The following is a 15,665-nucleotide window of genomic DNA, read 5'->3' on the forward strand; positions in this document are numbered from 1 at the left end:
TATCTGAACGCTGTTGTCAAAATCTGCTGCTCAGCCTTGGAAAGTTGAGAGATATCTTTCCAAGTGCTTGAAATAAGTAGATTTTGAGGTTTTTTTTTTATTATTTTTATGGTTTAAAAACAGATTTGATTAAAAAAAAAAAAACGAAAATAAACAGAATCCTTTCTTGTTTTCACCATATTGCTATGCGAATGAAAGTATTTAAAATTTGTCTGCGCATTCAGCGTATAATTTTACACAACAGTGTATGTACGGCAATTAAACTCGACCAAACTGCTCGACAAGCCCTAGTATAGGTAATAAGACTGTAACTGCACTTGTATTTTCCAGATCCAGATCCAGATCCAGATCATACCCTGAAGATATTTTACATAATAACATTTATTCTCTCAAACTCTAGCTTTATCCATATACTTACCTAACTTGTTGACGAACAGCACATCCTTCCCCAACCTTCCTGATCAAAATCAGGAGAACCAGCACCAATGCAGCGATGGACAACAAGAAGACAATGCTTATGAAAATCACCACTGCTGATCGACAACATCCTCCATCAGATGTCGTTCCAGCGAAGTCAAGTCTACTTTGATAATCATGTGCTTTCCACGCATCTTCTTTAACTCAGTTTGGACCAATTTCCCGTTCTACACGATACGTGATTTGTCTTTTCACTGGAGTTTGTAAAGCGTGAGGAAATTGTTCATCCAAGTAAACCCACTCTTGAAAAGATGGGTTCACAACAAAAGGCCCCCCGTTAGCTTGCATCGCGGATGAGAGCCTTTTCATTTTGCAGTGGTAGTCAAGTTCTTGTTCAAAGGACTTGTGTCGAGTGTCCTCTGAAAAATTTGCTTTTCACCACAAATTTCACGCTTGATATGCTTACAATATTTCTGCTCTTATTATACCTTGGGAAATTTATTTACGTAACGCTTGTTCCCCGCAAGTAGTCAAGCTGCAGCATTTTACACAATCAAGAAACATTTATTGGATTTGAAATCACATTGCTTTTGTGGAATGGTTTCTGTAATCTGAAATGAGATTAGCTCTCCCAGTTGTTGTAATTACGCGAGAGAGACCGATTAAAGGAGTTGTACTTTTTTTCAAGTCAGTGTGATATAAACTAATTCAGGTTTACAAAGACATGGAAAACATGGCACCAATATTTTTTAGCGTAAGAAACCCTGTTTGCCACAATTCACAGTCCACTGATATAAATCCGGGCTAGCTGATACACGAGGAGGGGAATGAGTAAAAGCCACCGTTTCTCGTAGGTTGAGCGGAAACTCGTAACGTGACCCACATCAACCATTTCACTCCCAAAAACGATTAACATGTAACTTCTCCCTCAGGTATCCATACATTACCTAGCAAACAGGTAATAAGAATACTTCAACTTATCATTGAGAGCTGATATCTTGATCAAATACCGATATCTCGTAACTGATTTACTAGAAAGCGAATGTCAGTTTGAGATGAGAATTAACAAGCAACTCTTGGAATTAAAGGGTGAACGAATATCCAAGCTACTTGATAAAAGGATCAATTCAAGAAAGGATCAAGGTAAAAGGCTAAGTACCCCTATAAATGCTTTTCTCGTGAAGTAATCAACATCACTCGAGTTTTTTTTTCTTGATTAAGGTTTCTTGTCTCTCAGTAGGAAAGTAAGGTCCCGTGTAAATGGCATGGTACTTACGAACTGGGTTACACCCGATGGAATGCCCTCATGAGCGAGATTGTTTAGTTCTTCCCCCTACGTGGACCTCCAACTCGAAATCCACTAAACCTAAGATCTTTCTTTGAAATGCATTAGCAGCCGTTTTTATTTCGCCTTTTTTCCCTTCAAGACGTTTGACACTTGGACTCATAAATGTTTACCTTTTTTACCACAACATAACCGAGATGCTTTTTATTCTGATACGACTGCCACTATACTTAATGTTTTCGTGGGACAAGAAACTATAGAAGATTAAATAACGGAAAACTTGCTAACATGTTGCGAAAATTGTTGTTGATATTTGCTTTTAGAAACTACGTGTAAGGCCTTTTAACTAGTTGCAAAGTTTCTCCTCCTGATCGAAACACCAGTCTTTTTTTGTGTTCATGTAGTCAGTGGACATTCCCAGTAATGCATGACACACTTAACAAAAGCCTGGGCATTTCCATGGTGACCATAACAGCTACAGTAGTAGAACAGTTTACCATCAGCTGGGTTTATTTGAGACGATAGCAGATAAAGCTGTGCATGGTCTGTTGTACATGAGACACCAACAATCTTTTTATCCTGCAATGAAAAACAAAGTTGAACTATATGACTGAAAATTGAGGGAGTAAAACAATTAACTGCTCCCGTTTATTGATTTACTGATCTATCTCTTATTTTGGAGACTTTAATTCCAGGATATAAATGTTAACATATCTATCTAACCTCTGATATTAAGGACTTAAATACATATGGTACAATTATTAGTGTACACGACATATAACGTGAAAGAGCCAGGTTTTTATCTGGTAATTCAAAATAGTCTGACAAACATCTCTACAACATTCAGGGGTAAATTACAAAGAGCATATAGTCATGAATCTCTTCTTTTGAGTATACTTACACTTGGTTCCTCAAGGAACACTTTAGCTGGGTGCGATAATGTGTTGCTTTTGATTACATCTTGGGCTGCAGTCGAATCCTCAGTCTTGTGTTCACACAGGGAGAAGTCACCAGTTCCTTTGGGACCCTGTGGTCCTGGTTGTCCTTGTGATCTATTAAAACCCTGCGGTCCTATCATCCCCTGGGGACCCTGTGTACCATTGAATCCCCGAGGTCCGGCTAATCCAATGGGTCCTTGAGAGCCGTTGAAACCGCGTGGTCCAATAGGGCCCTGGAGCTTACTCGCATTCTCTATCTGCAACATCGTTAATAAGCAACAATTTATGTGCCTGTTCTCTCTAATCTAAACATAAAGAGGCAGTACTGCGCGTTCTGTAGGAATGACGGTTGCAAAATCTCTGATGGCTCCTACCCTTTAGCTTTCTTTTCCTTTCCGGGGTCAATTTTTATTTGTGAAAAAAAAAAACAACCCTCATTCTGGACCACAGATTTGCAGGCACTTGCGAGGTTGCTTTCCTTCTTTTCCCGCCTTAAACAGTTTGCACAAATTGGCCAACCCTATACAACCTCGAAGAACACCATTAAGGTATAAAAAAAAATAGTTTCCGATCAGAACTTATAAACGCTCAGCTGAAGAAACCGAAAAAACTTCTTCAGGACTAAGCCCCCGCCTCATCCTCGCGGCTTGCACCTCCGTTGGAATAAATGTTGACCCTTTAAAGTGATCGATGTCAGGGTTTGAGTTCGACTTGAACAGCTAAATATTTGCTCAAAATCATAGAGTTTTACATTTTACACAGCCTAGGACCTGTTCTTCTCCAAAAGCAACCATTCTTCTCTAGTAGTATTAAGCAAGAGAGTATAAACGGTCCATACTCTCTTGTACTAAGCTACTATATCCCTCCAAGAGTTTATAATTATATTCTCTTGACCCCCTCTCAATTTATAAACCCGGGGGTCTTATGATCCGATGACGAACACCTTAACACGTAATAGTTGTTGATAAAGGATGTCCCTCTAGTCTCCACAGTGGCAAGAGGAAATATGATGTTAGAAGTTTTTTTTTTGGCCCCTGGAAAGAGATCGACCGTGGTTTCGCTACGCTTTCTTCAAGGATTATCAGAGGTGATTAAAGTATTAAAGCTCCATATGATACCTTCAAGTATAAAGTGATGTTGATGACGTCAAGTAGATTCCTGATGTTAGCATCTTCTTGAATAAGTCTTTCTGCGGTGCTGTTAAGCTTGGCATCTTCTTGAATAAGTCTTTCTGCGGTACTGTTAAGCTTTTGAAAGACAAAAACGGCACAATAATCGTGGCTAAACCAATGCGATATGTTCTATCATCAACTGGCTTTTACTTAAGCCGTTCTGTTAGTAAGAATACGCAGATTGAATGAGTTTTCTTTGCATTCTGTAATGGTTGCATTCTGTATTCTGGAAAAAGCTCCGTTACCGTGTCATTGTTTCACAAGTTATGGCTTTTTACATGCAACAAGGTTTTTACATGGGTGAATGCAACAAGCCTCTCACTTATGCGTAAAAATAATGTGTTACCGAAGTAAATACCATTTAGACGGAGTAAATGAAGATATACTCACCTTTACTTTCGTTTCAGACATCGCCATAACCAACTTGTTTCCTGTCGCATTTAATTTTTCTTCCAAGCGTTTGAGCCCTGTATTGACCTAAAGCATAATTCTAAGATTAAGAGGTAGTTCACAAGGAGAAGGGATAAGACAGTTTTATAAAAACTTCCTCATTTATATTTGATTAGCTCTCCAAATTAGACAAGAACTTAAATTTTTCCTCAAGAAGATCTATAATTTCGGCTCTGAAAAAACAAAGCCGTCCCTGGAACACATAGTCATCGGTCAAACTCATTCCAAGGACCTCTACTCTAGCCATCCCGCCAGGGAGGTTGGGAAGAAGAGAGGAACAGGAAACGTGTCTTTTATTAGTAATATTAGCAGTATTATCACTACAATCACAGCCGGCTCTTCATCCTCCTTATAGCCATCACCGTTACAGCTTCTCTTCTACTTGTCGTCATTATCATTATTGCCACCAAGTTTTGTGATCATACGGGATTCCATGATTGAACTTTAATTAGAGAAAACGAGTCATGCAAAAACAAATTCACAACCTTACCGATAAAAGGGAACTTTCAGCATCATTCTTGAAATCGTTGAGGTTATCTTCGGTTTGATTAGCTAAAGCGTGTAGTGTTGTCATCCATGAGATAAGGCGATCAACCTATCAAGAGTCACCAATAAAATGATTGGAGTTATAATTCAGGATGTATTTTCGCAATTTGCCTCAGGGAATCACGTAGTGGAATGTGCTACGACTAGAATTGGAGTATATCCGGTGGTATCTGGCCCCATTAAAAAGATAATTGCATCCACTTGGTTTGAAAATGAACCAAAATTTCAAAGATGATAGATTCTTGAAATCGATTTAGCTAAATTAAGTACGTCTTGTTTTATTTTATCTACCGGCTGTCTGGAACTATTCATGTTGATTTCTTCCACTCTCTGATGTAATACGGCAACTGAAGAGTTCAAACTTAATACTTTCTCTTGCAACTAGAAAAAGGAAAAATATTGACAAATAATCAGCAACTTTTACCATTTCATCTATGATGTTGTAATCCTGAAAATTGCATACACCTATGACAACACCTATATCGGATTTTGCAACAAATGACAAACTACTGGCGAAACGTTCCCGAGCAGATCTTTTGGTCGGACAAATTAACAGGTGAATCTCTGCTCGATGATTACCCGAAAGCAAACCTACCTCACTTCTTGTGTTTTCAAGTGTCTTGTTAAGCTTTTCAACGTTGTCTAGTGACGTGTCCAGGATTGATGATAACTGGGTCGTCTTAAAGGCCAGATTATCGCTCTAAAGAATAACATAATCAGAAGAGTATTATCATTTACACTTATAAATGAAGCCTTGCAGATGAAGAGGGAAGAAATCCTTTACTCTGAAATGTAAATCTTTCTCCTGACCTTTTCCACGAAGGATGAATTAATGGTCGTCAAAGATTTTTGCAACTTTGCGTTTGCATCTTGCAGGTTACTTCTTGTTGAATTTAACTCCGCACCGAAGTCCTCAAGTTTTGGCAAGAGCAGACGAATCTCCATCAGTTCTTGGTTTTTCTCTTCCTGAACATGCCAAAATAATACGGATATGGGAGAGTTAAATCATACTCTTGAAAACTAGACATTGCAATCCCAAAGATGAACGCTCAAATGCATAATTTGAGTTACTTATGTGCATTCTTGTTTAACGACTCTGTGTCTCTATACCTCTTTTTTGCTGGCTATTATGGTAAAAAGGAGGTAAAAATTTTCTACCGGGGGACCAATCCTGTGATAGTACAATCTAAGTAACTGAACCTGTATATGTTCCTTTTCCTAAAAATAAGAAAAGAAGTTTGTCTCTCGGAATGAATCTCGACAGCTGCTGACTTGAATACTATGTCGAAAAAAGACTAGGCGCTGCGTTGCAGTCGCTTGTTAATGCAATGAAAACAATCGCGGCACAAGTGTCTTCGTTTCAATATCTTCCTCGACGCCCCTTAAAAAGGAGATCTTAATATACTTAAATTTATTTATCTTAGAATAAAGAAGGCCATTAGAACGTTAGGTCTACCAGCTTGCACTTTTCTTTTAAATAATTGGCCCATAAATATTCATATTTATTTTTCGATTCAGAACTGATTCATCCATGCGCTCCAAAGTTTCCTTTCCATTTTACATTTACTTACCAACCGTATTTGAAGACTTGTAACATTCTCCTCCAACACCTTGATCCTGGTTAATATTTCAGGGAGTGAGGCAATAGCCAAACTGCGAGTGTCAGGGGAATCTCCTGGAGAAACGAGGAATAAATGCCACTTACTAACCGAGTTCGAAGTCTATATGTTAAGTTTTTCCGCTTATTTATCGTCCAAGGGCGAAGGCCATAAATCTGAGCAGAAAAAAAGAGTTTTGGTAACTTACAATACGGACCGAGAAAACGAGGGTAATAAGACTTTTATCATGTCTTTGAATAATGGGGGGAGAAGGATTTCGATTCAAACAAACTTTTAAAGTCTTTAAATTTCTCGGGTCGTAGGGTGGAATTGACCAACCTACCGCACGTACTCACTGAGAGATAGTACAGCAACACGTCTCCTTGATCCACGCGTGAACAAGAATCAACTGTCTTTAGCTCTGACCAGATCAGAGGAATCTGCACATAAATATCAAATAGAATAACTCCTACGCGTTTTAAGTCGTATTACACTTGTAGTGGTTGGAATATTTTTTGGCGACCATTTTTCTCCACAAGCGCACTGTGAACTTTGCCACTAATGCCTGTTTATTTCGATTTGACTGAAGTCCTGCACAGAGTCACGAGCTTTAAAATTGCAGCAGCTTTTAATAGCCCATTGCCGAATTACCCTTGGCGTCTTTTTCAAAACGAGGCCTGGTGCTCAACCATTCTTGTGAAAAAGGAGTTTAATTTGGATGTGAATGAAAGCTCAAAATCATATGAAAGGATGAGCACCAGGACTCGTTTTCAAGATGAGGCCAAGGGTAATTCGGAAGTGGGCTATTACTATGGGTTAATCTTTATTTCAATCTTAAAAACACGGGTAACTAGATTCTTTGAAGAGAAAAATTGAATGAAAATATCATTTATCCACTAATGCGACCGCAGTGGAAACGCTGCCTCGGTTTAGTGACCACCATGCTGTGATGTTTGCTAAAATCATTAGCGGAATGAACCAGACCTAAATGAAAAAAGACGTTTAGAGTCTATTCTATGTGAGCTTTTATCACTTTTCCTTGGTTAACAAGTTCAGAGTTATCTATCGTAGGCCGTTCATAAGGTAAGGCCTGGATTGAGACCCCTCTCAGCTCACTGTGGTTTGAGTTCTTTAGCTTACTGAGTATGATAATTTACGTCTTAGACGATTAGTTAAATGATTCATATTTTTTAATTATGTCAGTAATTAAAGCTGCTATGGTAATTTCTAGGAATAGACTTATAAATTCATATGAGTATCGTTCGAACTTCCACGTACACTCAAGATCGGAATACTCCTTTCTACGATCTTCTTGATGATATTTTCTGTGCCTATATTCCTTTTGCACCAAGTGCTGTAAACAACAACTCTTGTCATTTTCACAACTTGTCTGTTTGAAAGTGTATCAAAATTCAGAGTCTCAGTATACATAAGTATGAGGATAATATAATTAGCACGGACCATTTAATTCTAACTAGATGCGTTGCTTAAATTTTACCCAAGTTTCCGAAAGTTTCCTAAATCAGAGCATTGACCCTCGCGAATTCAGAGAAGAAGGTTAAAATTTAAACTACATTATTTAATGAGAAAATTCATCAAGGGAGATAAAACCTTAGAAGAATGTTTACTAATTTAAGGTGTAACATGCAAATTGTTCATACTCGTGGATAGAATAAATGCAAGAATTGGCGTTAAAATGAGTAATAAAGACTCTCATGGTGTACATCTGCTATCGAAATTGTTTATGAGGAATTCATCCATGCCGGAGTATTTGTAAGCCTTCTCTGAATCTAACCAATTTTCCAAATGAAGGGGGGAAACCGGGCAAAAAAATTGGCACATGCCTTAGCAAGACTTTTAGATTCATCACGCATATTGACTGGGTTATGAATTCTAATGCAAATTATCAATTAAAAAAAGTGTGTGCTTTCAACGCACATTCAAACGAGACCAAACTGGCTTGTTTTTACCAGTTTTACGCGAATAAGTTTTTCATGAAGGAAACTTTCTTTTACAATGACGTTTAGTTTAACTTTAAGACATCGGAAGAATGCTTCTAATACCGAAAACACCATAACCTGAAATTTCGCCAATCACCTTCAGGAATGAGACCTGCAACTTATTTGTTTCATAATCTGTGTATCATCAGTGCCTTTTAAAAAGAAAATTATGTGCTAACCTTCGTTAACGGGACAGCTGCAACCCTTCAATATTCCTCCAACGAATATCATTAGAATCATCACTAATATTACAAAAGTCAGCAGGCACACAAGAGTCAAGAGGGTTAATTGTGATCGGTTTGATCGTACAGGAGGTCTTCTCTTGACGTGTGGTTTACTCTCATTTTGTGCCTGACGATAATTATTCGTCACAGCAGGAGCAGGATTATCTGCGCAGTAATTCAATGGACGCGAAAAACTCGAAGGCGGTGGTGGACTGCTGTTTTCATAAATCCAGTCGTCGAAAGTTGGGTTAACAAACATTTGCCCACCATGAAGATCCATCTCAAACCTGTTTTTTTTTTTTTGTTAAACTTTCAGAAATGTCGGCTGATGCGGTCTTAAGAACCCTTTTTTCAATGAACGCGCACTTTAGGTCCGGCGATTCACTTCAAATGATGTTTCATTAAAATTAAACGTTACGCCTCGTATGACGCCTTTTGTACTTTAAATGCTTGAGTAATCTCATTAAAAAGGAAAAATGACTTTGACTATGCACGCCATTTCATGCTCATCCCACTTAAGCTCACTAATACCTGCGCACCTCCATGAGTGTGGATCCAACGTATTGATTTGCCTCGTTTTTATGAGATTTTATGGATCAACTTGTTAACTTAATGTATTAATAAACATCTTAAAGAGCAGCAACTGCTCTTCAAACACATCTAAGGTCAGGCGCAGAAATGTGAAAAGAAAGTTTAAGATTTGAGAACGTGACCGCAAAAACTTCACCGAAAGCCAATATCGAAAGAGAGAGCCGCTTTCCGGCAGGCCTCACAAACTTTAATTTACCCAAAGGGCGGCTATTGTAAGGTCGTTATTCTGTTGAAATGAATGAAACACTTCACATGCTTGATTACTGACCGGTACACATGGCTGAATTCCAGAGCTGGAAATTGTTCGTCTCGTCCAAAAAATGCTCCAAACTATTTAACAGCAAATTAGAAGTCTAAAAGCCTTAATACCCATTATATTAATACCCATTATATTTGTTCACTTATTTAGCTGCCAGCAGAGGATTACAAATGTAAAAGCTAGATGCTGCGATTTGAGTAAACGGCATACAGCTAAGCAACTGTTGGATCAATTTGAGACAACAATAAGTGTAAAATGTCTCATACCCATGCTGACCTGGATGGTTTTCTCCATCGCAATTTATAAGCCTTTTCACCCTTCCCCAAGTCTCTTACAAAAAGTAATAAAATGAAAGAAAAATATTCAACGATCGAATGCCGTGGATATTGTTGGAGTTATCGCCAAGTTCTTAATTACAAAGTTTGCAAGACCGTGCGAGGAATTAATATTAAGACTGTGAAGCTCTTGTTTTGAAGTTGGGGAGAAAATTATGCGTCTTTCTACCATTTTTTCATTTGTAATACTTTTTCATTTATCACTATGGAGAGACGGGATTTTAAATTGCAGGTGTTTATTTTTGAAAAAATCAGTTCTTTAGCTATACTGTGATAGTTCACTTTGTACACAACGTTTTCATAAGTTTGCAAGAATTATAAACGTAGAGCACAATTAGTGATTGTAATAGGACTGAGCGACTAGACCATTCGGTCTGTACATAAGTGATAAAATATGCATACTCAGCTAAAAATTCAAGTCTGTGAAGGTAGATTCATTTGAATGCGCTCACTGTACAACTGCATCTAGGAAAGTTTTCTTTTTCTAAGAGAAACAAATGCCGGGGGAGAACGTAATTACATCTTCCAATAAATGAACGAGAACATCAGTTTTCCCAGTGGTTTGATACATTGATAAATACCCAATATGTTTGGGATGTCACATTTATTCAAATTCTCTTACAGCATCTACACCTCTCTACTAAAGCTAAGGTAGTCTTCTCGACTGCACCACTCTCTAATATTATGCTATTTTTAATAACTGATAATTTCTGATGACAAAGTTTCTCTCGTAAAGTCCAACTAATTCAATTTAAAGCGTTGCAGAAGAATGTAGTGATGACGTCTCGGTTTTATACAAAAACATAAAAGAAAACAAGAGCACTGGTTCCCTTTCGATTAAGATCCGCGATTAGAGACCTAAAATAGATCTTCCGTGTTTTTTCTGTCTATTTTGTATCGCCTGAATCCTTCCTGAAGTGAAGTTCAATGCTTTGTCTTCTTCCCACTTCATAATGGATGACATCGCCTCTTAGTTGTCAAGGGACAAAGCCAGTAATGCATGAAGCATTGAATGCTTATGAAATGACGCTGTGTTCCTTTGAATCCTTGAGGTCCGCCTTGTGTACTTTGACATTCCGAACTTAGAAGATACAGCAAATGAAATTGAAAGCCTTGTTAATTCTGGTGGTAAGGATCTTTAGTAATAATTGACCATCCAATCGATTATAAGATTCATGGAGTATCTATATTATCAATTTGCACTTGCTAATTTAACTTGCCGCCGCAAGAAATCTTGGTGATTCGTTGCAATAGATACAAGCTATAACCTATGATTAAGACAACATTGCTATTTAGTTGGCATGATGGTGCATTATCTAAGCAAGCAAAGGCCTATTCCAGTATATTTTCATTTCAGATTCTCCTATCGCTGAAATCACACAGCAGATGTTTCTGGATGGTTTACTCACTTCCTATCAGCAGATAGGAACAGGATTTGCCCAACAGTTGTTCCAGTTGTACAAACGTTTCGAGTTTCGCTCTCTATACAAGGTCCAGGAAAAACTAGCAGAATTCGAACGACGAGCAGTCTCAGCTGCGCAGGGAACAGGCAATCTCCAAGGGGTTTTAGAGCTGACAAAAGCACTTCAAGAAATTGATGATATCCAAAATAAGGGACAGCGATGCTTCACAAAATTTCGCGACACAATAACCACGCACAAATGGACGTTTGACAGCGCTAAAAACAACGTGGTATGTGGGTATTCCTTTTTATTTATTTATTTATTTTTTACAGTGAGCTGTTAAATAAAGCATATGTTTTTTATTGCTGTTGTTAGCGTTGCTATTTCTTCGACTTAACTGTTTCCTTGTTTGCTCCTGTACTTATCATTATTTTTCGTTCGGCTGTCAAGCCCCCTTGGAATGAGTCGAAAGCTCATTTTTTCCAGTTCCTTTATTCGACTGTTTCATTTTGTTTTTCTTAGCAAACTTTGCCTTGTTTCGATTGTTGCTGTGGAAAATATATTATGCTCTTTCATTTCTTTGAAGCACCCTCATACATTAAATGTCATCTTTATTGCTATAAAATGGTTTTTTTATTGCTTCTTCTTCATTTATTGCAGATGGTCGACGAACTCCATAAAGGCACTACGAGGATTTCAGTGAAAATTTCGGAGAGCTGCGATCGCTGTTGTAACGTGCGCATTTTAAAGGTAACAACTGCATAAGTCAGATAAATTATGCTGGCATAGCCTTGGGCATAATGTTATAGTCAGAGCATCAAGTATCGAATGATTCATTTTCATTTTATATTACTGGAATAATTTACCAAACTCTGCTAAATATGTCAAGTCTCGGAAATGCATCAAAAATTAGCGTTTAAAGGTTGTGCATGCCACTCATGTTCTACGTAGAATATTTTAATTCAGTTGAAGAAAACCTTTATTCCACTTTAAAACTACAAATGTTATTATTTAAGAAAGAAAGAAATAAATAAATACAAAAGTGAAAGAAATACCCACCCGAATGTAGCAAAACTAATCGAGTCGGGTGGTTGCAGAAAATATTAGAATATGTCAAGCAGGTTGGAAATAAAAATTACAAGATTACAATATTGTTAATTTAGAGAAGTGAAATTGGTTTAAACAAGTATATAATAATGCTTAACAAGGAAGCAAATAATGTAAATTAAAGTATGAATAGTTTACAGTAGGTTATTGATATAGAAGGTGCTATTTTAGTTCCATAAGTTCAGTAGTAATTTTAGCAAATGACTGCTGGACTTATTGTCTTTATTGTTGAGTAATTTTAACAAAAGTGTATGGACTTTTTTGCTAAAAGACCTTTTAGGAAATGAGCGCAAGCTACATGGGAGATTATTCCATACCATAGGACCAAGTCTTGAAAATGAAGACAGTTGTTAGTTAAGCCTTGATTTGTTGACATAATAATTGCCAGCATTAGAAAATCTCGTATTGTATGTGTGAATTTTATGAGATTGAGTAAAGAGATTTGATATTTCAGAGGGTGTAATGCCGTAATGCTGTAATGCCAGATGATAAATCATGCATTTGGGCAGCCACACTTTTAAGGTACATCATGATAACCGGTAAAGTATTTGCAGGGATAAATAGTGGTATAGTATGAGCTCTGTATTTCATACCATTAATAAATCGAAGAACACGCTTTTGTAAAAGAAGAATTTTGCTCATTTGAGTTTCAGCAGCTTGACCCCAAGTCACTATGCTATAGTGTATATAGGGAAAAATCAGAGAATAATAGATTTTGAGGAGTTTGTCAGACGGGACAAAACGTCTGATGTTGGCGATTACACCTACAGTTTTACTTATTTTGCAAACTATGTAATTAATATTATGTTTCCAACTTAGAGTACTATCAATAAGGACTCCCAAGTACTTCACGTATTCCTTATTTTCCATGGAAGTGATAGTGTTAGTATTGTTATCAATTATTTTTAAGTCAATAGTTGAATTTTGAATTTTTAAGTCAATAGTTGAATAATAGAATATTTTAAAGAGCCGTTAATAAACATAGCAACACCTCCCGAAGCCAAAGGTGTTGGAACAATTTCAAAAGATTATCCAGCTATAGGGATGGTTTCGGTATTAATGCAAGATTATAATTTGTAATTTTAGTCTCTGTAATTCCAATAACAGTAAAGGGATAATCAAGTTCATTACGAAGATGAGTTTCAAAATTTTCAAAGTTGCGTTTCATGCTTCTAATATTAGCGTGAAATAGTGAGAAGCTAGAGCTAGACAATCGTTGTTTAAAGATGTTAAAGCTGTGCGGCGAATAATACTAGCTACGAATATATTGGTTTAAAAGATGAAAATCCGGATTTAAATTCTTATTTGTGTTTAGCGTAAAGAGATCTAAATCGTAGATGCTGGAGAGTTTATCTAAATATTTCTTGGTTGGAAGTTGAGTTTCTAAACTGTTGTTAAGCTGACCGTGGTATGAAACAAAATTAACACCGAAATATGGTAATTCACGAAAAGCTTCTTTACGAGAAGTCTTGTCACACATATTTACCAACTAAGCAATCAAACAACAAAGTTATCGGTGGCAAGTACTTAGCTTCAATTAAGATTGCCTCTCGGCCAGTCTTTGTAAGGCAGCAGCATCCTTGATCTTGAATACGGAAGAGTCAGTGTTTTTTCGAAGGCACACCACAGGGCCTTGCGTCCAGCAAAACTGAAAATGATGTTGTTCTTTAAACCTTTTCGAGTCAAATAACAGTTGTTGCATTTTTGGCGAGAGATGATCAAAGATCCTTACAGCCTCTAACGAAACCTGCCTCGTCAAACCTAGCTTGATTGGATCTGTCTTGCATGCATCTTTGCGGCGTGACATCACGTTTTCTTTGACCAGTCGTCGAGTAAACTTGCAAATAATCGGTCGAGGACCGGCATTCGCGGTTCTTGTTGGGATTCTGTGGGCGTAATCGATGTCGTGTGGCGATACTTCGGCCCCGATTTCATTGAACAGATTAAGGCAAAGTAAACTTGGCTCGGATGCCGATTCCCTCGAGTTTAGTTCAGGGATTCCCCCAATCTTTAGATTGTACTGGTAGCTGTATTCTTGGAAATCGTCGACAGCTTTACCAATCATATCGACCTTAATTGGCAGTGAGTTCGACAAGGCGACTATTTAGGCGGCGCAGCTCACTTTGGGAATGAGCTTGAAAGCTGTTAAAGTCGTCGAAACTGTTGCTCGTAAACTCTAAGCACCTGTCAGAGTCTTGTCCCAAGGATTGATTTGTAGCAATTGTAGCTTCACTTGTTGTTTCGGTTGTAGCTTCATTTGTCGGTTTCTTAATCTCCATTATCTTCTTCAAGTTTATCAGTTCATAAGATAGTTCTTGAATTTGCGATTTTAAAGTATCATTCTCCTTCTTAAGAGCTTCTATTCTGTCTGGCATAATTACAATAAAGATATAAAAAGAGACGAGAAGAAAATACACCAATTTACGAAGATTTTGGCAGAGCTCGAAACGATGCGACCATATTGCCAGCTCACCGCTGACCAATTTAGTTTTTTTTACGTATTTTTCAGGTCTGAATTTCGCTATTGCTTAAATAGCGCTATCTACTGCGAGGATCGTGCATCATACGTATCAAATACCGCAGTTCAAAATATATGATTTTCATATATTTATTCTATCTCATTAGTTTTTTTTGATGATCAAACTTTTTAATTTTTAGTTTTTTAGGTAAATAATCCTTTAATGTATACAGATATGCTTATGTATATAGTTTTTTTGATTGTTAATTTTTTTGGGGAATGTCGTAAATTTTTCTAAATTATATATTATTTGTCGAGTGTTTTTAACATGAGCCATCGGCTCGGATGATTGGGCAACCACTTCCTACATTATCGACTTTAAATAAATTATCATTATTATTATCAACAATTATCATTCGATGGATTTTTCCCCATTTTCATTGGCTGGGAGCCCACCACGTGACCTGCAAATAACTGCATACAAATAATAGTCTGCTCATGAGTACTACCGTCTAACTCCGTTTTTGCTGCAAATAATATTCTGCTCATGCGCAGTAGTAACCACGCTCTTGTGGTCGCTCTTGTGTTCCGTCTTGTATGTAAACATTATCAGAATCGTTGAACAACAAGAAGACCGTAACAACCATTACGGCAACCTCTTCGATTCCTGTAGCTGAGAGTGCACCGTAACCACTTCTCACAGCCTCTCGGGAAGAGCATATTCGAAATGAGCTAAGTATCGAGCAATCTAACACGCAGCAGACAGTTTATAATTTTTGCAACTGCACTTTCAACTTTTAAAGTGAACTTTCAGAGATTGTGTTAAAGCTAATTCATCAATGAATACATTTTCCCTTTTTTCTCGGAATTCAAATCTTTGAA

At 37.4% G+C, this 15,665-nt stretch overlaps 2 protein-coding genes across 2 annotated transcripts; both read right to left on the bottom strand.

The window, feature by feature from the left end:
• Positions 1 to 887: 887 nt before the first annotated feature.
• On the bottom strand, positions 888 to 9,063 carry LOC148729387 (uncharacterized). The gene is made up of 10 exons (XM_088763332.1): positions 8,586 to 9,063; positions 6,380 to 6,483; positions 5,619 to 5,774; positions 5,404 to 5,508; positions 5,100 to 5,189; positions 4,753 to 4,857; positions 4,203 to 4,289; positions 3,759 to 3,887; positions 2,604 to 2,897; positions 888 to 2,281 (listed from the first exon to the last, which is right to left on the bottom strand). Exons 1-10 carry the CDS (start codon positions 8,908 to 8,910, stop codon positions 2,099 to 2,101), a joined length of 1,578 nt encoding a protein of 525 aa, XP_088619458.1. The 5' UTR covers positions 8,911 to 9,063; the 3' UTR covers positions 888 to 2,098.
• Positions 9,064 to 13,862: 4,799 nt separating this feature from the next.
• Positions 13,863 to 14,390, bottom strand: LOC148729388 (uncharacterized). The gene has a single exon (XM_088725138.1). The coding sequence runs from the start codon at positions 14,388 to 14,390 to the stop codon at positions 13,863 to 13,865; it is 528 nt and encodes a 175-aa protein (XP_088581264.1).
• Between the last annotated feature and the right edge of the window lie 1,275 nt (positions 14,391 to 15,665).

This window comes from Stylophora pistillata, chromosome 6, assembly GCF_964205215.1.
Source record: "Stylophora pistillata chromosome 6, jaStyPist1.2, whole genome shotgun sequence".
Lineage (NCBI taxonomy): Eukaryota > Metazoa > Cnidaria > Anthozoa > Scleractinia > Pocilloporidae > Stylophora > Stylophora pistillata.